Source organism: Aphelocoma coerulescens, chromosome 24, assembly GCF_041296385.1.
Source record: "Aphelocoma coerulescens isolate FSJ_1873_10779 chromosome 24, UR_Acoe_1.0, whole genome shotgun sequence".
Lineage (NCBI taxonomy): Eukaryota > Metazoa > Chordata > Aves > Passeriformes > Corvidae > Aphelocoma > Aphelocoma coerulescens.
Window position 1 is genome coordinate 1,317,910 of NC_091037.1, and position 20,375 is coordinate 1,338,284.

A 20,375-nucleotide genomic window follows, 5' to 3' on the forward strand; every position below is an offset into this window, starting at 1 on the left:
GCCCTCAGCCATCCCTGAGAGTGCCCCATGGTCCCCCCCTTTTTAATTTTTCTCAACTGGGGAGTAGGGGTAGCCTATTGGGAGTAGGGGTAGTTTCAGCTGTCAGTCTGGGGTAGCCTTCCATGGGCACCCACTTGCCTTCCCTTCCCTTCAACTTCCCCCAGCTGTGACCTGGGGCTGGCGGGGACACACAGAGCGAGTGACCTGAGAGCACAAACTCTCCTCCTTTCCTCCTCCACCTACTCAAACATCGGTTTGAAAACAACCCAGCGCAACGCGGAAGAGCCGGACAAAGAGCGGGATGGCCGTGGATCCTCTTATCATCAGGAGGAGCAGGAAAAATCAGTCCGTTCACTTCTGATAAGCTATTTGGTGACAGCAGCCCCGCAGATGAGTCACCTCCAGTGGCAGATGCTCGGGAGATTACCGCAGGTGATGGTAGATAGACCGGTGTTCTATTACAATACAAACCATAATTCCTGTTTCACAACTCCCCTTGTGGGTTTTAAGGAGGGCCGGGGCGGTGCTGCCCCAGTGGGAGCGCGGCGTGGGCACCGAGCGCAGGCACAGGGGCACGGGAGCATCGCCGGCCCGGCTCCGGGGCACCGGGGCAGCCGCAGCCTCCCCGGCTCCCGCACCGGGGGAGATTTGCCGGGTTTCTGCGGGCAGAAGGACCACACCGGAGCTGGATGAACATGGTGAGTCACTGGCAGCGCTGCCCCTGGCCCCGGGATGGGCACCAGCCCCCCGCACACCCCGTGCCCGGCCGCACTCCAGGCCCGGAGCGGTTCTGAGAGGATGGGGCAGCCCAGGTCCACAGAGCTGCTGCTCCCCACCCTGGCAGCAGCCAGGAAAGGGTTTTCCTCCCGTTTCTCACACCCCTCCGTGGCTGGATACAGCACTTGGGTACCCCCACGAGCTCCTGCTCCCACAGTTCTGGGGCTGCCTTCCCCTCTCCCGGCCCCGGGAGCAGACAAGCAAAGCAGTGTCCCCCCTGCCAAGGGGAACAGGCCCTTCTGAAGTGTCTCATCCCATCCCTCGGGAAGGGGCTGGTTCCTGGGCACCGCCTGGGTGATTGCCAGGCCCTGCCACCCCCCAGTGCAGCTCGCAGCGCGACACTGCCGGTCCCTCTGCTCAGCACAGGGGACACACCTGCAGCGCCCTGTGCAGGAAAAGCCATGGCCACCAAACCCCAGCCTGGCATGCAGTCCCTCCCTGGGAGGAAGACGCTTCCCCGAGAGGGCAGACACCTATGACCAAGCTCGCCGGGCACCGTAAAACCCTCCAGCAGCAGCACACTGGGACATCAACCCCTCCAGGGTGGGGAACTCACTCCCCGCAATGTCTACACACATCCACGGGTTAAATCCCCGCAGCCAAGGAGTCACCCTCGGAATCTGATCACCCCGCGAAGCTTGGTTTGGTGAAGGAACATCCCACCTGCTCCTGAGGGAGGGACGAAGCCCAGCTCAGCACACCCTGCAGCCCCCCAGCACGGATTCCCAGCTGGCGAGGGGTAAAGAGGTTCATCGGAACCCCACGGCTCTTGGGCCGGCACTGGCACAGCCTGAGCCTGGAGTGGCCGTGGACATCAAGCGCTCCGAGAGAGCACAGCAAGGGAGCTCAGTTAGTTTCGGTAGCATTGAGCTCTGCAGGGAGTCATGTGCCTCCCCTCCACGCAGGAGCAGGCACGGCTCTGGCCTTGCTTTGGATTTAACCAATGCAGCTCCTGTTCATGGTGTGGGTTTGAGAGGAGTCATGGTGAGGCAGCTCCAAGCTCTGAATCCCATTGAAACAGAAGAAGTTCATGGACTGAAGAAAATGCAAGAAAAACCCCAAAAACCCCTAATAATCACCTATCTCATCTGCATCAGCACCAGACCTGGTGTCTTGGAAAGGAGCCCAGTGCTGGATGATGTGATGGGGACAAGTGTGGGTAGTGTGGGGACAGGCAGGGGCAGCCGTGCTGCTGCAGTGGGGCCTGGAGCATCCATCACGACCTGGGACTGTTCCCGCAGGGAACCGTTAGGATCCCATTATCCAGGTGGGGCCCAGCCCAGGCCCATGGTGACACAGGAGGTCAGCATGAGGAAGGACCGGCCCCACGTTCCCTGGGCTGGCTGTGCTGGAAGATGTTGGTGCAGCATTACAAAACTCCCAGGCCTTCGGGAGCTTTTCCCTTCTCCGCAGAGAAGCGCCTCAGGAAGGGCAGCCGAGGTGGGAGATGCAGGACCCAGGTTCCCCTTCCCATCCTGCCCTCCTGCTCCCAGCAGCTCCCTGCCACCAGGAAACAGGCTCTGCACCCCAGGAGCTGAGCAGAGCCCATCCAGGGGTGGGGAATTTGGCACAAGCTGCCCACACTCGGCACAGGCGCCGGCTGGGCCTGGCTTTGGGAGAAACGCTGCTGGCATTTCCTCAAAGAGCCAGACACCAGCATGCTGGGACACAGCCACATGGCACCAGGCAGGATCCAGTCCTCCCCAGCACAGGTCACTTCTTGTTCCCAAAACTGGCAGCCCAAGCCATGCAGCAGGGCCATGACAGCGAGGCACCATTTCCTGGCACACACAGCCAGCCTGCCTTTGTGAGCTAACCCAGGGATAATGGCTTGGCACTTGCTGTAAAATCCTGCTGGAAGAGTGTGTGTGCATGGCTAAACATGCCCTGGCACCGTGACCCGGGCAGGGAGGGCTCACCTCTCCCCTGACCTGCTGAGGGCTGGCACAGCCCCCTTCAGCTGTGCCACATCCCCAGTGCCCCCACAGCGCTCTGCCAAGCCCCAGCCTCTGAGCCCTGGGGTGGCACAGGGACCTCTGCTCTCATTTGAGGGGACAAACACCATCATCTCCAGACCCATGCTGCTCTTGAAGCTCAGCAGTTGGAGCAAAGGCTTCCAAATCCCAAACCCTCCTGGATCGTGCACCTGGATCTGCGGGTTTATCACAGTGGGTTTAACCTTCCTTACCTCTGTCCATGCAAAAATCTTGTCTTACCTGTGGTGGCACAGTCCAGAAGCAACAGCAAAGGAAAAGAGCTGACTGAGGCTGGTGGGGCATGGAAGGGACCAGGTTTAGTGGAGCAGGAACCCTTTTCCAAATGGCTGCTTGGTGGCACGGCACAACCGGGGCTGGAAAGCACGGAGCAGACACCTCCAGTGCCCACCTGAACCCAAAGGGGCTCTGAGCTTCAGCCCATCCAGCGAGCACGGGCTCACAGCACCTGCCCTCCCATCACCGGGGGTTTCTCGTAGAAGGGATTGTCACAGGAGGATAACTTTGAGGAGCTCAAGCGGATCAATGCCTGACTCACCCCCACTCCAGCCCTGGCTGTGTTTACCTCGTGTCCTAGCAGCGGCACAGCTCCCTCCCTCCCTCCTTCCCTCCCCGCCCTGGCAGTGCTGGTTCCCCTGGCTCGGGCTGGTTCCTCCGGTGCTCCTGCAGCCCGTGGGGAGCACTCGGGCTGTGCCACCCCGGTTCTGATCCTACTGAAGACACAACCCCGTCGTGACATGCCCGTGTGCCACAGCCCCGCAGGCGTGTGTATTTTGACTCAGGGTTTCTCGGCACATCAGACAGCGCCTCTTCTGCAACATCTGTGACTTTTTAAGCCTCTGGTGTGTTAATGGCAGTAACTCTACACCATTGAGAGCCAGTTACTGGAATTGCACAGGTGGTGTCTACGGGAACAGGGCAGCAGGTGACCCTACGTGACCGCAGAGCCAGGCGTTGTCACACAGGACGTGCCACCCCCATTCCCAGCAGCTCTAAAGCCACCTCTGATGGAGGCTGGGGCAGTTTCCCTGCTGCCCTCCCAGGACTGTGAGCTCACCGACACACCCTCCCACCTCCCAGCTGCTTTTTGGCTGCCATTTCAGCTCATAACTGGTTTTCGCCTCTGCTTTGCAGGACTCGGCCTTGGAGCAGCTCAATGGCAGAGGTAACACCTGTGGGAGCTGGGAGAGATGAGTGGTGCCAGGCTGAGCCCAGCCACGCAGGGCCACGCTCCTCTCTGTTGCAGGTCCCTGCACGAGACCCAAATCCTCCAGGGCATCAGAGTCCTTCAAGCGGGTCGGGATCCTCGTCCTGGCCGTGGTGCTCACCCTCGCCTGCCTGGTCGCCATTGGGTTCCTGGGTACAGCTCCTGATCTCCTCTCCCCCTCCTTTCTCATGGCCACGGCCCAGCAAACGTGGACCCAGCTCTGTGCTGAGGCCCCCTCTCCCTCTAGTGAAGATTTACCTGGACCACCACTACCTGTTCTGCAAGCAGCCCCTGAAGCTGGTGCCGCTGAAGCAGGTGTGTGACGGGCAGCTGGACTGTCTGCAGGGCGAGGACGAAGCCAACTGTCCCCAGTGGGTCCCCGAGGGGCCGCCGGCCAGGGGTGAGTGCAGGACACCCCTGCAGAGCTCTGGGGGCTGGGCTGTTGCAGCCCCCTCACCAAAGCTGACTTTGTGTCTGCCTCCAGCCCGCGTTTCCAAAGACAGATCCATCCTGCAGGTGCTCAACAGCAACACTGGAGCCTGGTCCTGTGTGTGCCACGACCACTTCACCCCGGCGCTGGCTAGAGCCGCCTGCGAGCAGATGGGCTACAGCAGGTACCCGGCTGCTCCCCCTGCTTCACCCGCCCCTCTCCCTTAAAAGCTCTTCTGGAGCGGGGCTCTGCTTAACTGCAAAGCACTCAGAGCTCTGCACTAATGGTTTCAGTCCATCCCCAGCACGCAGAGCACTCTGTGAGTCCCCAGGAGCTGGCTCGGAGCCCTGGCAGCCTCCTGTGAGAGCAGAGTGCTGTGCCCCGCTCTGTCACAGCCCACGGGCACCCTGCCTTGCTCCTGCTCTCCCTCCATCCCCCCTACCTGCAGCCCTGCCCTCCCCAGAGCAGCCCAGGGTCTCCCTGCCAACACAGCTCATCTGAGGAGGAGGCTCAGGGCCCTGCACTTCCCTTTTAAGATTGGTTCTGGTGTTTGAGCCACTGTAGGAGCCCAAACTGAGCCAAACCTGGTGTTTTCCAGGCCCAAAAAGTCATTGGTTGAGGCTTTGAACAGAGCTCCCAAATGTCACAGCAGCAGGGACCCCCTGAGTTCTCCCAGAGCCAGCTGCTCACCCCTCCACATTGCAGGGAACACTCTCCCCTCCTTCAGTTGCTCCTGTCCCTGGTCCTGGGCTCAGTGTCCCAGCCCTCCAGGGCTCTGACATCCCCACTTCGGCATCCCTGTCCCGAGGAAGCCCCTTTTTGCTACGGGATCCAGGCTCCTGAGGTGCTGGGGCTCCAGTGCCTGTCCTCCCCCACACCTGAAGCCCTGTCCCCCTGTGTCTTCCAGCACCCCGACTTTCCAGGGAGTGGAGGTGGGTGCAGGGCAGCTGCCGCCTCCCCGCGAGGTTGTGCTGAGCAACGGGAGCATCCAGGTGCTTGAGCCGGGCAGGTGAGTGGGGAGGGTGTGGGCCCCGAGCAGGAGCCTGTGGTGCCTGGCGGAGGAGCCAAATCCAGCTCTTTTCCTTCCTCTTGCAGGAAATGCCTCTCGGGGTTGGTTGTGTCACTCTTCTGTTCCAGTAAGTACCACGGTGGGGGCTGCACCTTGCGGGCTCTGGGGCCTCGCCCTGCTCCAGGTCCTCGCTCCTGGCACAGCCCAGTGGGAGCACGGCTCCATCCCAAACCCATCCCGCAGTGTTTGCGCGAGGAAAGCTGGATTTAATTACTGCTAACCTCGTTAAGGCAGCACAAACCTCCCAGAAACAAAACACCTAAGGGAGGCTTACCCAGCTGCCTGCCTGGGTTTACTTCCACCGGCGAATTACCCTGATTAAACTAATTATTCTGGGGGGCTGGAGCGGGCAGGGGATGGCTGGATCCCTTCCAGCAAGCCTGGGGATGAGGGGTGACAGCAGTGCTGTGGGCATGAGGCACGCTGGCCACGCTCCTGTCCCTGGGAGCCTCCGTTTGCTCTGTCCCAGCCAATGTGTCACCTCACAGACTGCGGGCAGAGCGTGAGGACGCCGCGGGTGCTGGGGGGCAGCCCGGCTGCCATCGAGGCGTGGCCCTGGCAGGTCAGTTTGCAGTACAGGAAGGAGCACATCTGCGGGGGCAGCATCATCGGGCCCGGCTGGGTCCTGACGGCCGCGCACTGCTTCAAGTGAGTGGGCACCTCCCCTCTGGGTCTGAGCCGTGTGTGGGTTCAGTGTCCTGTGATTCCCAGTTTGCACAGGGCTCTGGGCCTGTCCCCGCCGGGGGACGAGCGGTGACAGCGCTGTGTGTGCGCAGGAACAACCCCATCATCCAGAGCTGGCGCGTGAAGGCCGGCTCCGACCTCCTGTCGGGCGCTGCCACCTTCGCCGTGGAGAAGGTGTTCCTGGCAGAGGTGACACCCGCGTCCCCCAAGGACAATGACATCGCCCTGGTGAAGCTGCGTTCTCCTGTGCATGACTCAGGTGAGCCTGGCAAAGCCCTCCTGCGGCAGGAGTCACCGGTGTCCCCTGATGGCACTGACATGGAGGGTGATGCCCGGCATGGCAGCGTTCCATGGGCACCGAGTGCTGGGGCAGGAAGTGGGGTACCCGGCTGGTGGCTGTCCCCAGCCAGTCCGGGCCCCTTCCCTGTGAGTCCCCCCAGACATCTCTGTTCCAGACAGCACCAAGCCCATCTGCCTGCCCTATTTCGACGAAGAGCTGGTGCCGGGCACGCCCCTGTGGGTGATCGGCTGGGGCTACATGGAGGAGCACGGTGAGCGGCACAGCGTGGGGGTGACAGGGACAGGGCAGAGCCCCCCAGCACTGCTGGCAGGAGCAGAGGGGCTGGAGGGCTCCCTCCTCACCCTGAGAGGCTGTGCGTCACGCAGGGAAGCTGTCGGAGCGCCTGCAGCAGGCCGAGGTGCAGCTCATCGACAAGCGGAGCTGCAACCAGGCCGCCTACCACGGCGATGTCACCGACAGGATGCTGTGTGCTGGCCTGCCCCAGGGCGGCGTGGACACCTGCCAGGTGGGGGCCCGGGCTGGACACCGGGAGTGGGTCCGTACCCATCCATGACACGGCTCCTCTGAGGGAGGAGCTGTATGGGAACGGCTGCTGTGAGCAGTCAGGTGTGCGGGGCCATCCTGAGGGTCTGTCCTTCACAGGGGGACAGCGGCGGGCCCCTCCTGTACTCGAGCGGGCACTGGCAGGTTGTGGGCATCGTCAGCTGGGGCCAGGGCTGCGGGACCCCCAGCACGCCCGGCGTCTACACCAGCGTCCGTGCCTACCTCGACTGGATCTACGCCGTCCGCAGGGTCAGTGCTGTCCTGCCCGAGGGGCAGAGGCAGCTCCCTTCAGCTGAGCTGCCTCCTTAAGGACACAGCTACTTTCTTCTTGGTTTTGGCTGTGCTTTCAAAGCTTTCAATTCCTTCTGTGCCTCTCTCTCCTTGCAGTCGGAGCTCTGAGACCTGCGGGAACAGGTCACTCTTTGCCCCGAGCCTCCCTTCCCGTCCCTCTGCCCTTGCTCTGGCAGCAACAGGGACACAGATCTCTGGCCACGGAAGGTGAGCAGAGGCTCCCAAACCATCGCTGGCAGCTGTGATTTAGGGCGCCATAGCCCAGCCAAGGAGGCAAAGGGTGACTCGGAGTGACGGCCGCTGATCCCATGAAGGAATCTCACCGGCTCAAGCTCCCTTCCGGAGAAAGATTAATTTATTGCCCTGTGCTGACCCCGCTGTGGCAGGGTGGCTCCTGGGGGGCCAAGCTGCTGTGAGTTCACTCCTGTTGTACAGAGAGAAATGATGTTTGATGTTAGAGCGTCCCCCTATTCCCATTAAAGGAAAGGATTTGTTTTTTCATACAGCCTCCCCAGCCTTTATCCTGCTTCCTCACAGGGTTATTTTTACCCAGCCATCCCCCAAACCTAAACAGACACCCCAGACACTCACAGCAACCCCAAACCACAGCGAGTTTCTCTAGTAAACGTAAACTTTATTTCATTCAAGGCAAAGCTAACTAAACCTCTACAGTGCAAAGATGTGCTGTAAGTCATCACACAGCCCGGCACGCACACACCCCGTGCTCACACGCAGCTTTCTCTCACACAGCTTTACATCTGCTTGGACACACACACGTGTCTGTGGCAGCACATTCTCCCGGGGGGGGCCCTCTCCCCGAAATGCCCCGGAAAGCCTCTGCAGCCCCCCCAAAGCCCCGGTGACAGCAGGGGCCCCGCCGGTGCTGGCACAAGCCCCCGAGGCAGCCCGCTCCCCCGGAGCACCCGTGTGCACATGGAGTCACATTCCAAAAACTGCTTATGTGGACTTTTCCCATCAAGCCAGAGGAGTAATCCATGCATAGTGCAGCATTGCATATCCGGCGGGAAGTGGAGCTGCGTCCACTCACCGGCTAAAAAAGGCCAACAGGTTAGGACAGCTAAAAATAGTTCTTTAAAAAACTCCCTTCCTCCCCTCGCTGTCCTCCCCCACGGGAGGGCTCCTCCAAGGGCGGGCCGGGGGTCTCTCGGGGTGACTGGGAGGTCTCACAGGTGGCAGTGACGTGTCACAACACCTGGCACCAGAGCGCCTTCCTCCCCGGGATGGTGGCAGAGCCGTGCAGGGCACCTCACACCTCCTGAGAGGTAGCTCAGATTCTCTGTCCCCAGCTTACAGATGGGGACACTGAAGCACAGAGAGGTCAAGTGATTGGCCTGAGGGTCCCACAGACCGTCAGAGAGAAGATCAAGCTCTCGACTCCTACGTGTTTGTCTTAGCAACAGCCAAGGGAACCTGCCTGGGGCCAGGTGCCTGTCCGTGTCCCTTGTCCCGAGCACACAGCTCTGCTCCAATGGGTGCCCCTGAGCCCAGCCTGGGGTGACCAGCCCGCTGTGCACCAGTATCTCCAGAGAAGGTAGCACCCAGCCTTTCCTTGTTCACCTTGGCCACCAAATCCTTGTCTACCTCCCACTCCAGCACCTCTACCAGGGCACAAGTCCCCACAGCAAGTCGTGGCTCAGCTGTGAATCCCAGTTTACTGTGGGGACGGGGGAGCTGCCTGTCCTGCAGCTTCACTGTCAGACACCCACAAATTGGAGAAATAGGGAACAAATCACATTTTAAAGGACATTGACAACCTCATTTGTAGCTCGCTCACTTCGTGTCTCACATCCTTGTGAGTCCACTCATGAAGACCCCCCGGCTTTCTGCAGCACCCCTCACCCCAGAGCACTTCACCATCGTTAGCCAAGGACCCCTCACACCCACCCCGTGAGGTAGAGCAGTATTATTGTCCCCATTTTACAGATGGGGAAACTGAGGCATGGAGAGGCAGGGCAACTTGCCCAAGGTTGCCCAGTGGGCCGGTGGCACAGCCCTGGCCCGGCTCCCCTCGCCAGGGCTCGGCTGTGCTCCCTGCGTGGCCACGGACGCCATGGTGAAAGGGAAACGCAAGTGGCTGCTTTCCCCCTGGAATCTCATACAAAAATATCCACGTAACGCGTTCAGCCTTGGCACCAGCATCAAAAGCATCGCTGCTCTGAGTGCCGAGCTCCAGAGAGAGGGGAGGGGGCGGCACAAAGCCGGGGAGCGCTCCCAGGATGGCTGCCTGGGGAGAAGCACCCCTGCTCCCAGGGATGGCCCTGCACGGGGACAAAGCCAGTGTGAAATGCAGCATCCCCCCCTATCGCGGGCCAGCAGTGACCCTGGGACACGGCCAGCCCCCCAGCCCTGCTGTGGGAGGGACCGAGGCACAACCAGGGTCTCTCACGGATTTGGTTCTCCATTGTGCTTAACACAGCCCTGCTTCCTCCCGTGCTCCTGTGCCACTCCATCTGCACGGCCAGCTCGGAGCATCCTTGCCCTGCTCCAGAAACCTTTCCGACGAAGCAGGAGCTCCCAGCCACCTCAGGTCAGCATCGCCAGCACCACCGTGCCACCCCCCGGGCACGCCGGGACCCCCGCTGGCCCAGCACCCGCCCCCAGGCCCCGGCCCCAGCCCTACCTGCCCGGCTCCCTCCTGCCTGTGCTCTGAGCGGAGCCGGCGGCTCCGTCTGCCCCAGCAGCCTCCCAGTCCGAGTCCGCGAGAAGCTCCCAGTCCCCCCGGCAGCCGCAGCCTTCTCCGAGAAGCAGTGCAGGTTGCAGGCACGTGTGTAATAGAAACATGTCTCAAGCGTTGGCAGTTCGGAAAGAAAACAAAAGGGGAAGGCTCGTCCCGTGCCCGGGCTCCCGCGGCGGGGCGGGGCGGGCTCGGGGCGCTGCTGCTTCGTTCATGCCTTTGGTGGTGCTTTTTGTTCCGCCTTGGAGCCGGCCAGGCCGTTCTCGGTGTTGTCGTTCCCTGACGAGCTCACCAGACACTCCTTCCTGCACGGGGAGAGCACACGGCCAGCTGGCAGCCCCTGTCCCCCGGCCCCGCTCACCGCGACCCCGCGGCAGCAGCCCCGCACTCACTTCCCGTCCTGCGTCTTCTTGATGATGAACAGGACCACCCTCTTGATGAGCATGAAGAGGATGAGGAGGCCGATGAGCCCCCCCACCACGCCCACGATGATGAGGGTCACAGTGTTGTCTGTCTCCACCACTGCGGGAGAGAAGGTGCTGAGGGGGCTCGGGAGGGGAGCAGGGAGCTCCCAGCTGCACATCCCACCCCAAGAAGCCATCACCCCCTCCACCCGAAGGCCCCACGAGGCCTCCAGGGATGTCAATCACCTCCATGGACCACCACAACTGTGAGCCAAGGAGGCTGTCACTGTGTGTTGGCATTTCCACCAGCCCAGTGCCACCCCGGGGCCCTGGCCAGCACTCACTCTTATGGACCACGGTGAGGAAGATGGTGGCGTTGTGCTGGGCGTTCTTCTCCTTGGGGTTCTTGACGTGGCAGGTGTACTTGCCAGCATCGCTGAACTCCACGTTGTTCAGGACGATGGAGATGTTGTTGTCCTTCTTGGTGGTGGAGCCGACAAACTCCACGCGCGGGTTGTGCTGGATGACGGTGGGCTCCGAGGCTTTGTTCTTTATCTTGCCATGGTAAATCTGCAGAGGCAGGGGGGCAGGATCAGCTGGGTGAGGGAAAGGCTCACATCCTCCTCAGGGTGCCCAGACTCAGCTCTGCACGCACGGACACCCGTGCCAAATGTCCCATTACACCCCATTAAAGCAGGAATGGCCGTGGAGAGGAACCTGATGCACATCCTGCTGGGAAGCAGCAGATCCGACCTGTCCTGAAGTGATGGAACAGACTATGCAAAAAATGGGAGATCCTTAGAGAAAGCGAGCTCTTTTGCTGGCCAGAACTGCTCCAAACCAGCCCTCCTGCTGAGGAGTTGAGGAGCCAAATATTCCCAGCAGGAAGCAAATCTGTACAGAACCTTTCATATTTCAGAGCAAGCGAAGGAGGAGGAAATGAACCATATTTTGCCCCAAGTGCAGATTTGCACCTGAACAGCCAATTTATGAAAACAAATGAGCCCGTGGGCAGCAGCAAACCTAGAACAGCTTTGTGCCAAAAGCACAGATGTTCTGGGGTATTTGAGTCACCCCGTTTGCACAGCCCTGTCCCCCCCAGAGCTGGTGGCACTCGGAGAGAAGGGCATCCTGCACGAGGAGAAAGGGAACAGCGAGAACTGCAGTGCCGGGCTGTGCTGGGGAAGCACAAAAGGACCTGCCAGGAAAGCAGAGGCAGAGCCCAGAGAGCCACCCACCAGCTCTGTCGAGTTGAAATACCATGTGAAGACCAGGTCCTGGAAGCCTATGCAGGTGGTGAAGGTGCAGGGCAGCAGGACATTGGAGTTATTCAGAGCCATCACCGTGTTGGTCTTCCCCACTGACACCTCCAAGGCGAAGGCGATGGCAAAGACGTGCAAACCTGGCAGGGAGAGGGGAGGAGAGAGTGAGGCCATGGGTTTGTCACCCCTCATCCCCTTTGGCACACCAGGCTGCCATGGCAGGAGCAAAGGGGCCTGTCCCCAGCCCCAGAACTGCTCGGTGACAGAGGGGACCTGCTCCTGCAGAAACTGGGGCTGGGTCACCCACAGAGACAGCGCGGGTTCAAAGGGAACCAGAATATCCCCACGAATGAAGCGTGCAAATGAGAGCCCTGATTTGCATGTTATCCACAGGCCTCCAGCTAGACCTTCAAGGGGGAGAAGAAAGCCAAAGCGAAGCAGAGCTCTGTTCTTCAGGCGGGAGCTGGAGCAGTAATTAGCGTGGCTGTCCTGGCTGCCTGCCACCCGCTCGCCCTCCCGCAGCCCTGCCCGGCCCTCCGGAGCAGCCCCTCACGCCCGGGAGCCGAGAGCCCCGGCTCCCTCTGGAGCTGCCAGATGACCTTCAAACTGCAGGATGCAGCTCTCCCTCTCCTCGCCTCCCCACGAGCAGGGAGAGAGGAGCAGGTAGGAGCCCAGCTGCAGCCGAACACTCCTGGGAGGCAGGGACTGGCATTGCACTGGGCTGGGCCACCACTGTCCCCACAGATCCTCTCTGGGGGCACAGGGATGCTCTGGTCCTGGCCAGAGAAGCAGCCCCGCTCCCCATCCCCATCCCACCACGGCCCCATCCCGTTTGTGCAATGTGGCATGGCTAAGATGTGACACGGCCCAGTAAAACACTCCTTCCCTTTCCCAGACCTCAGCCACCCCTGCAGAGCTTTCCCTGGGTCAAAAATCCAGGGGACACAGCTTTTTCCATGGCTACAAGCTGATCCCCAGCTGCCCCAACACCTCAACTCGGACACGCTGCCCTCAGTCTGGGATTCACCTCTCTCTGCAGCCGCCTCAGCTGCTGATTTATTCTCCCACACAAGCCGGTGCTAACAACTCCCCAGGCACATCACAGCCGGAGCCAAGCCCGGGAGCCCTGCATCCTGGGCTCCAGGCCCTGCTGCAGTGCTGCATTGCAAGCACTGCAGGCGAGGAGTTATTTAACTTTACACAGAAGCACTCCTCATTTTGCTCGAGAGGCTGGAGCTAACGTCAGGGAGTGGTTCCCGGCAGATGGAATCTCCTGCAGCTGTCAGGCTTGAAGAGCAGCCCTGGGGAGGCTACAGAGGGGACTTCATAGGCAGGAAGTTGTCCCCCTGGAGCAGGAGTTGGCAGAGGGATGCCTGGCTCTGCAGGTATGTCTGAGCCTGCAGCGTGCTGCAAGCGGACACTCACTCACAGGAAAGATGATTCCTTGCAGCTTGTAACACTTTAAATCCTGTCTGCCACCCTTAGAACGCAATCTGGATTGAATGTGTGGGGTAAATCGAGGCTGACCTTGTTCCTGTCATCCTGTGCTCTCAGGAAGACAAAATTGATACGTTACCACTAAATAAAGCACCGAGGAAAACACGCCGGGGAGCACTGGCTGAACCTGCCACGCACCAGCTCTCAGCGCTGCTTCTCCATACACGCCCAAAGCTGCTGCACTTTGCACCACCAACCCCCCAGCCTTCAGGGCCACTCCCTGGGGGCTCCAAGCTCCCTCCCGTTGCCTGCGAGCACCAGAGGTTCCCAAAACACAGCCCAGGGAAACGGGAAGCGGCCACTCCCGCTGCTGCCAGAGCCTTGGCTGCCCGCGCTTTGCTCTTGCCGAGGGTGAGCCCCCCACAGTGAGGGGGCTCGCTGAGCACTGTGCTCCCCCAGGACTGCCATCTGTGGGAAAGCTGCTCTAGAAAAACTTTCACTGCCCATAAAAGTCAGCGTGACATCCTGGCGCAGGCAGCAAGCCGTGCCTGGCAGGCTGGCCGGGCTCCTCTCCAGCGGGGATCAAAGGGAGGCGCTCCTTGGCCAGCCCGAAGCCAGGTACGGTGCGCTCTGGGACAGGACACACGGCCCGCACCCCTCCTATGGAAGGGGCTCTGCCGTGGCTCCCTGGTGCAGCCAGGAGCCCGCTGCCACTTCCTGCGGGGCACGGCATCCCCGAAACCTACGGACACAGGGAGACCCGCCCTGCACTCCCCTGCCCGGCGCCCTCTCCAGCTCCCAGCCCACCAGAGCGACCCGTGGCACCAGGTTCCCACCTCCACGCCCTGGACCACAGATCCCCAAGTGGTCTCAAGCGTGTCTGAGTCTCTCCGACCACCCCACTGCCAGCCCTGGTGCTGGCACCCAAATCTCGCAGGGGGTCAGGTACTTACATGAATTTTTGTGTCTCCAGCACCCTTAAACTTAAGAACTATGCCCTCTAAAACGCGTCCCACGGGAGTTCCCCAGCAGCTGAGCGCTGCACAGCCAGCCCTCGGTTCCAGGCTGGCATGAGGATGACCCACAGGAGCAGGAGTGCAGCGGGTGCGTGAGGCCGATGCAGGTGGCTGGAGCCTGCCCCAGGTGTGCAGTGGGGAGGGGACGGCTGCCAGCCCCTCCCTGCACCCTGTGGCAGGGGATCTCGGGCATCCCTGGACACAGGGCTGGGCGTCATGCTCCAAGCAGCGGCCCTGCAGCGCGGGTCGGTCGCCGCGCCAGGGACAAGCACATGCGAATGGTTGTTGTACCAAATGAACTGTAAGACAATGACCTGTCGGCGGGCGTGCTGGCGCTGAAGCAGTGCACGGCCTCCCCGCGGCCATCCCCCGGTCCCGGGCAGGCAGGCAGCGCGGTCCCCGCTCGCCGGGCAGCGCAGGAGCGGGGCAAAGCGGGGTGCAGCCGCAGTGCTCGCAGGAGAAGCGCTGGCGACGGGAGCGCCGGTGCGGGCAGGGCAGGGGCTGGAGCCGGGACTTCGGAGCTCGGGCTCGGCTGCGAAGTCACCTTGGCCAAGTGACTTATCCCCGGCGCTCCGGACCGTCCGTCTGCAGAGCGGAGAGCGGCGTTAGCGCCCGCGGGCGGCATCCCCGGGCGCGGCGGGCGGGGTGCAGGGGCTGGGCGCGGAGCGGGGTCCCCCCGCCTCGGGCTGCCGCGGGTCCCCGGGGCAGGGTCCCCGCCGGGAAGCCGGGGTGGGGGGACACAGGACGCGGGCGGTACCCGGAGGGGTCCCCGCAGCCCCCCGCGCCCCTTACCCAGGAGCGCGGCCAGCAGGCGCGGCGCGGCGCGGCGGCGAGCGGAGGGCGAGCCCGGGGCCATGGCTGCAGCGCGGGGAGGTGCGGAGCGGAGCAGAGCGGAGCGGTCCCTGCTGCCCGCAGCGCCCGGCTCTGGCCGCCCCCGCGGAGGGCGAGCGGCGCCGGGCGGGGCCGCGCCGGGCGGGGCCGCGCTGAGCCCTCCTCCGCGCTCCTCCGCGCTCCTCCGCGCTCCTCCGCATCCCCCCGCGCATCCCCCCTCGCTCCCCCGCCCCGCGCATCCGCCCGCCCGGGGGATCAGGGAGCGCTCCCTGGACCGGGGCAGTGACGGTCCCCCTGTGCTCGGCACTGATGCAGCCGCACCCCGAATCCTGGGTGCAGTTTGGGGCCCCTCAAAGAAGGAGATTGAGGTGCTGGAGTGTGTCCAGAGAAGGGGCTGGAGCACCAGTAGGATGAGGAGAGGCCGAGGGAGCTGGGGGCTTTTAAACTGGAGAAAAGGAGGCTCGAGGGGACCTTCTCGCTCTTGTCAAACTCCCTGACAGGAGGGTGGAGCCAGGTGGGGGTCGGGCTTTTCTCCCAGGTGACAAATGACAGGACAAAAGGAAACGGCCTCAAGCTGGGGAGATTTGGGTTGGATATTAGGGAAGATTTCTTCACTGAAAGGATTGTCCAGCCCTGGCACAGGCTGCCCAGGGCAGTGGTAGAGTCACCAACCCTGGAAGAGTTCAAAAAACACGTGTCTGTGGCACCTGAGGACATGGTTTAGTGATGGCCTTGGCAGTGCTGGGTAAATAGCTGGACTTGATGATCTCAGAGGTTTTTTCCAACCTCAGCAATTCTGTGGTGGCCTGCAAACACTGGACTGGTGTTGCCCTGGGCCACCTTGGGAAGAGGCCAAAGTGCCACTATGGCCGGTGGCTTCCCAGGACAACAAAACAGGACAAGGCTGGGGCTCAGCTCTCATTCGGGGCACCTCTGCAGTGTGACACCGGGTGTCCCTGCCCTCCATCCCCAAGGCAGACAGCAGACACGGGTGGGGATGCAGAGCCAGACCCCGATGGCTGCAGAGGGACCCGCCCGGCACCAAAGAGAACACTCTGAGAACTTACTTTTCTCACCGTGAGCTTGTTCCGGGATAATTGGCTGCACAAAAGTTCATGTCTCAGCAGCCTTTTCCTCGCCGTCGCATCCATTAGACCTGCCCTCGGCACACCGCATCCCGACGGCGACGGTGGGGGCCCTCCTAATGTAAGCCCGTGGGGCGTGGTGTGGGCAGGCAGAGCTTCACCTTCGTGCCCAGGTCCATTAGACAGCGAGCCCTGCGCAGGGAACAGCGTTTGCGGGAGGTGACGCATCCCAAAACAGGCACGGCGGGAAGGGGAGGAGGCGCTGCCACACTCCTGGAGCAGGAACGGCGCTGACTTTTTCTCTGGCCTGCAGTGACACGGGGCACACGTCCTGCCAAAGCTCGCCCCAGGGACCGGGCATGGCTTCCTCGAAGTGGGTTGATTGGATTTTGGGTGTGAGAGCAGCTCACCTGCAGGGATGCTGCCTGCGTGTCCAAGGTGCCACGACCTGTCACCTTCAGGGCACGAGGAGGCTCCCCCTCCCCATCCAGCCCCCTCTGCAGCAGCATGAAGCAGCAGGGAGGAGGGAAAACAGGAGGCTTTGCAGGGCACGGGGACATCCCAGGGGAGCCTAAGAGGATGCCAGCAGTGCCTGTGGGCTGAAGCGTTAGGGCTGCAGAGCTGGCAAGAGAGGCAGGAAAAGTACAGGCGGAGCGGGCTAGGCAGCGCTGGCAGCCGGCGCTGCGGGAGCGGCGTGCACGGCTCTGCTGATGCAGCAGAAGGTGCCTTGGCGGGCGGCTGGGATGGATTCAGGGAGGGGATGGAGACAGGGAGCTGATGGATACAGCGAGGTGATGGATACAGCGAGGGGAGCGGAGCCGCAGGCGCTGTGTGGAGACGGGAGGAGGAGTGCAGCGTTTGCTGGAGCATCACTAATTGTGAGAGGGCAGGCAGAGACAGCCGAGGGGGTGGCGGGACGCCTGTCACCCCTGCAGGGGTGCCTGGTGGCTGCTGGGGCCAGAGGCACAGGTGCAGGTGAGTTTGAGGCCAGCATCCAGCACACAGGAGCACGGAGACCTGCAGCAGTGGAGACCTGGAACAGGAGCACCCCTACCCTGGTGCAGGGAAAGGTGCGCAGGAGCCCCTCGTGGGACGCTCAGGTGCCTGCCAAGTTTGCTTCTGAAACGAGGGGTCAAGCTGGGACGGATTTGGCCAAACTGCCACTGGGAATCTCGTCAGCAGAGCCCTAAATGCTTCTGGAAGCAGGAAGGTTGGGAAACCTGGCTGCAAGGGTTGGCCAGTAAATACAGCAGAGCTGCTGTGGGTGCTGGCACCAACAGGGTGCACTGGGCAGGTGGGCACCCAGCTAGATCCATGCTGACACGGCCCGGCGGCCACGTCTCCCTGCTGAGCATCCCCGCAGAGCTGACAGCCCGGAATCCCCCTGCCCGCTCCCCTGCACGCCCGGGGCAGCTGTGCCCACGCAGCCCTGGGGCTGGGAGAGGGATGCTGGCTGTCACCAGCGCCTGATGGAGCTGTCACACTTGGCAGCTCCAGCCGGTCTCCTCGGCCGACTGATCCCGTGAGACATCTGCCACTGCCGCGGGCCTGGACAGGGCTCTGCTGTGCCCCAGCCCGGCCGCTGCCATGGCCGGGAAGGGCACTGGCAGCAGCTGGCCCTGGGATTTCGGCAGGACGCAGATGTCCGGCGTGGGATCCGGGATTCCTGCGGCTCAGCGGAAACTTGTCCTGCTGAGTCCAGCATCAGGCGGCTGTGTCTGGTTTCAGGGAAGGCGAGCACCCTGTGCTCGGACACTGTCACCTCCCTGGGGGACAGGAAGGAGGGCTCAGGGGTGCTGCCAGCTGGCTCACAGCCTGCCGGGGGGGCACTGTGGCTGCCTGTGTACCCTCAGTCCCTCTCACCTTGCACTGGCGGAACTGGGAGGGTTAAAATGCCAGGCTGCTGCTCTCCGAGGAGGGCTCCTGCCTCCCTCCACGTGGGCACCGACCAGGTAGGGCTGAGCAGAGCAGTTGGGCTGCAGCTCCCAGCTCAATGCAGCAGGCGCAGCGCTGGCCCCGGCTGCCCTGGAGCATCCTGCCAGGGGCTGCCCCAGGAGGACACTCCCAGCCTCCTCCCAAACCTCCCCGAGCCAGACGATGCTGTGCTCCCGGACCCGGAGCAGGCAGAGCCCTCCTGCCGATGGAGGGGGAGGAGGAGGTGGCAACGCTGGAACAGAGCTTCCCATCAGCACGTAATGTTTACTGCAAGGTCCTCTGGCTGTGACCTTTAAAAGACAAGGTGGCCTGGCATCCCGGGAGCTGGCAGTGGGCAGGAGGCACCGCAGGGATCAGGCTCTGCAGGACTGTCCTGGCTGGGACGGACTCGCCGGGCTGGGAGCTGAGCGAGAGGTCCCGGGCACAGACTGCGGGTGAGTACCTGGCTGCTTTTGTCATTCCAGCTCTCGGCTGCCTGCAGCTCTCCCTCGGAGCGGTGCTTTCCCCTCTCCCTGCCAGCGCTGCCGCTGCCTGCTCGTCCCCGCCCGCAGAGCCGCCTGCCCTCCGGAGCGCACAGGTTCCTCACCCCCCTCCACGGGCCCTTTAAACACGCGGGGGAAGAGCGGCCGTGTCCCCCGGCAGCCACTGCAGAGCATCTGCAAGAACCGCTGAGGCAACCCTGCTGTATCCCAGGAGAAAGTTTGTTCCTGACCCGGCACAGCCCGAGGCCACCTCCAATGAACCGTCCCCACTCTGTCCCCCGGAGCTGCCCTTCACACCCCTCACTGCCCCGGACCTCACTGCCCCAGGCTGTTCCCTTTCCAGGTGCCCCCTCATTCCTTCCCAGCCCCAGGAGCAGGGCGGCATTGCGGGGACTGTGGCTCTGGACTCTCCCTGAGACACCCCAGCAGTCCCCCGTGACTGCACAGGACCAGGCAGAGGTCCCTGCTACCTCCCACCCCCTCTCTTGTTCTTTAACACCTGTAATCCCACCTGGCCCGAGGAAATGTTCTTGTTCTGTAACAAGAAATGTCCCTGGTTCTGGAGAATCCGTGAAGCCCCAGTGCTGGGGGGTTGCTGTCACTGCCCTCAGTCCCCTGCAGTGATGAGAATTCACCCTTCTGGTGTCCCACGGGGTCTCCTCTGTGATCCCACCGCTTTCCTCAAGTTTTTTGCCAGCAACATTCTAAGAAGTATCCTGAAAGTGCCAACCTGAGGGTCCCCCACCCCCTTTGCCTGTGACTGCATTTGACCCCCTGAGGCTGGGTTCGGATAACTCCACGTTCTCCTCCGGGGAGCCGCTGCTCCCTGCATAGCAAAGTTGTTCAGTGCCATGGGCCAGGGATCGATTGGCTGCACCCCCCGGCAGCAGCCCAGCACTGCAGGACTGTGTCAGCAGCACAGTGGAGGTGATTTTGGTGCCCTTCCTCAGGGAGGGAGAGGTGCCATGGGGAGCTGGAAGTTTTCCGCAGCACTGACCCCACGCTGAGGTGTCCAGGGCGCAGTGTCCGGGCGGGCAGGGACAGGGACACTGCGGGAGCTCATCCCACTGGCACTGCTGCTGGGAACAGCAGTGAGCTGAGCAAGGCGGGGGGCTGGGGAGGGGGCAAGGCACAGCTGGAAGGTGGAAAGAGGTGGTGGCAGTGCCTTGGGGTAGTGTGTGGCCAGACCCTGCTTGTGTGAAGAACTGGGATGCGCCGGCACTCGGCAGTCCCGAGTGAAGGGCAGCAGGGAGAGGCACAGCAGAGGGCGGCTGTCAGAGCTTCCCTCGTGTCTCCACGGTGGGTGAACTGATGGATGTGCCTATTAACTGTGCCCCAGTTGTGTCGTGCTGCTCCGGAGCATCCCCACGGCGTTGCTGGGTTGGGAGAACAGCTGGTTACGGGTGTCCATCACCCAGCACATGCCCTGGGCTCTGCTGGAGCCTGCTGAGCCTTACCTGCAGTGAGCAGCCATCAATCCCAGCTCTCTGAGAAGCACAGGTGGAGAAGCTGACAGGGCACAGGTCCTGGAGGCCTTGTAGTGGGTGTGGAGCACCCCTGAAATCTCCCTGTGGGGAGGCTGGGGCAGCACTGGCCACACTCCCACCCCCAGCCCTGCCCTGGCTCTGCGACGGCTCCCAGGGACAGAGCTGTGGACATACAGGGTGCCCTGGGCTCCCTCAGCACCCAAAGCACCCCAGCAGGACAGAGCTCCACACTGGAGCGGGTTCATCCCTCCAGGCAGAGCAGATGAGGGACCCGTCCTGCCCCTCCAGGCAGCGGCACAAAAGCATCGAGGGCAAAGTCGGTGTTTTGTTGTTCTTTCGTTTGTTTGACTGTACAAAGAGCAATAAAAACATCCTGTGCTCGGCAGAGTGCTCGGCAAGAGAAGCCCAGGGGAAGGCGCACACCCAAGGCCCCAGCACGACCCAC

The 20,375-nt window shown here is 62.3% G+C and overlaps 3 protein-coding genes across 8 annotated transcripts; 2 read left to right on the top strand and 1 right to left on the bottom strand.

Moving 5' to 3' along the window:
* The first annotated feature begins 674 nt into the window (after positions 1 to 674).
* On the top strand, positions 675 to 7,467 carry TMPRSS4 (transmembrane serine protease 4). Its single transcript, XM_068994805.1, has 13 exons — positions 675 to 698; positions 3,906 to 3,936; positions 4,018 to 4,131; positions 4,226 to 4,378; positions 4,463 to 4,592; positions 5,316 to 5,417; positions 5,504 to 5,544; positions 5,966 to 6,125; positions 6,254 to 6,420; positions 6,617 to 6,712; positions 6,828 to 6,967; positions 7,105 to 7,254; positions 7,393 to 7,467. The coding sequence occupies exons 1-13, from the start codon at positions 690 to 692 to the stop codon at positions 7,402 to 7,404; spliced, it is 1,305 nt and encodes a 434-aa protein (XP_068850906.1). The 5' UTR covers positions 675 to 689; the 3' UTR covers positions 7,405 to 7,467.
* Positions 7,468 to 7,909: 442 nt separating this feature from the next.
* SCN4B (sodium voltage-gated channel beta subunit 4) lies at positions 7,910 to 15,052 on the bottom strand. 6 transcript variants are annotated; one of them, XM_068994598.1, is made up of 5 exons: positions 14,903 to 15,052; positions 11,634 to 11,797; positions 10,740 to 10,965; positions 10,384 to 10,513; positions 7,910 to 10,296 (listed from the first exon to the last, which is right to left on the bottom strand). In XM_068994598.1, the coding sequence occupies exons 1-5, from the start codon at positions 14,964 to 14,966 to the stop codon at positions 10,203 to 10,205; spliced, it is 678 nt and encodes a 225-aa protein (XP_068850699.1). In that variant the 5' UTR covers positions 14,967 to 15,052; the 3' UTR covers positions 7,910 to 10,202. The 6 variants fall into 6 exon arrangements, with proteins under 6 accessions (XP_068850699.1, XP_068850695.1, XP_068850697.1 ...); XM_068994594.1 differs by lacking the exon at positions 14,903 to 15,052 and adding an exon at positions 14,425 to 14,557; XM_068994596.1 differs by lacking the exon at positions 14,903 to 15,052 and adding an exon at positions 14,048 to 14,408.
* Positions 15,053 to 17,918: 2,866 nt separating this feature from the next.
* Positions 17,919 to 19,067, top strand: LOC138098216 (WAS/WASL-interacting protein family member 1-like). The gene is made up of 2 exons (XM_068994587.1): positions 17,919 to 18,218; positions 18,426 to 19,067. Exons 1-2 carry the CDS (start codon positions 17,919 to 17,921, stop codon positions 19,065 to 19,067), a joined length of 942 nt encoding a protein of 313 aa, XP_068850688.1.
* The last annotated feature ends 1,308 nt before the right edge of the window (positions 19,068 to 20,375 follow it).

Bases quoted from the DNA above. Each gene is read 5' to 3' on its own strand.
- TMPRSS4 (XM_068994805.1), top strand. The intron at 4,132-4,225 runs GTACAGCTCCTG...CTCTCCCTCTAG, and splicing joins GGTCGCCATTGGGTTCCTGG to TGAAGATTTACCTGGACCAC. The intron at 5,418-5,503 runs GTGAGTGGGGAG...TTCCTCTTGCAG, and splicing joins CAGGTGCTTGAGCCGGGCAG to GAAATGCCTCTCGGGGTTGG.
- SCN4B (XM_068994598.1), bottom strand. From the start codon at position 14,966: ATGGCCCCGGGCTCGCCCTCCGCTCGCCGCCGCGCCGCGCCGCGCCTG. The intron at 11,798-14,902 runs GTAAGGGGCGCG...TCTCCCTGCCAG, and splicing joins CCTGCTGGCCGCGCTCCTGG to GTTTGCACGTCTTTGCCATC. The intron at 10,514-10,739 runs GTGAGTGCTGGC...TCTCTCCCGCAG, and splicing joins CCTCACCGTGGTCCATAAGA to TGGTGGAGACAGACAACACT.
- LOC138098216 (XM_068994587.1), top strand. From the start codon at position 17,919: ATGCCAGGCTGCTGCTCTCCGAGGAGGGCTCCTGCCTCCCTCCACGTG. The intron at 18,219-18,425 runs GTAATGTTTACT...TTGTCATTCCAG, and splicing joins ACAGAGCTTCCCATCAGCAC to CTCTCGGCTGCCTGCAGCTC.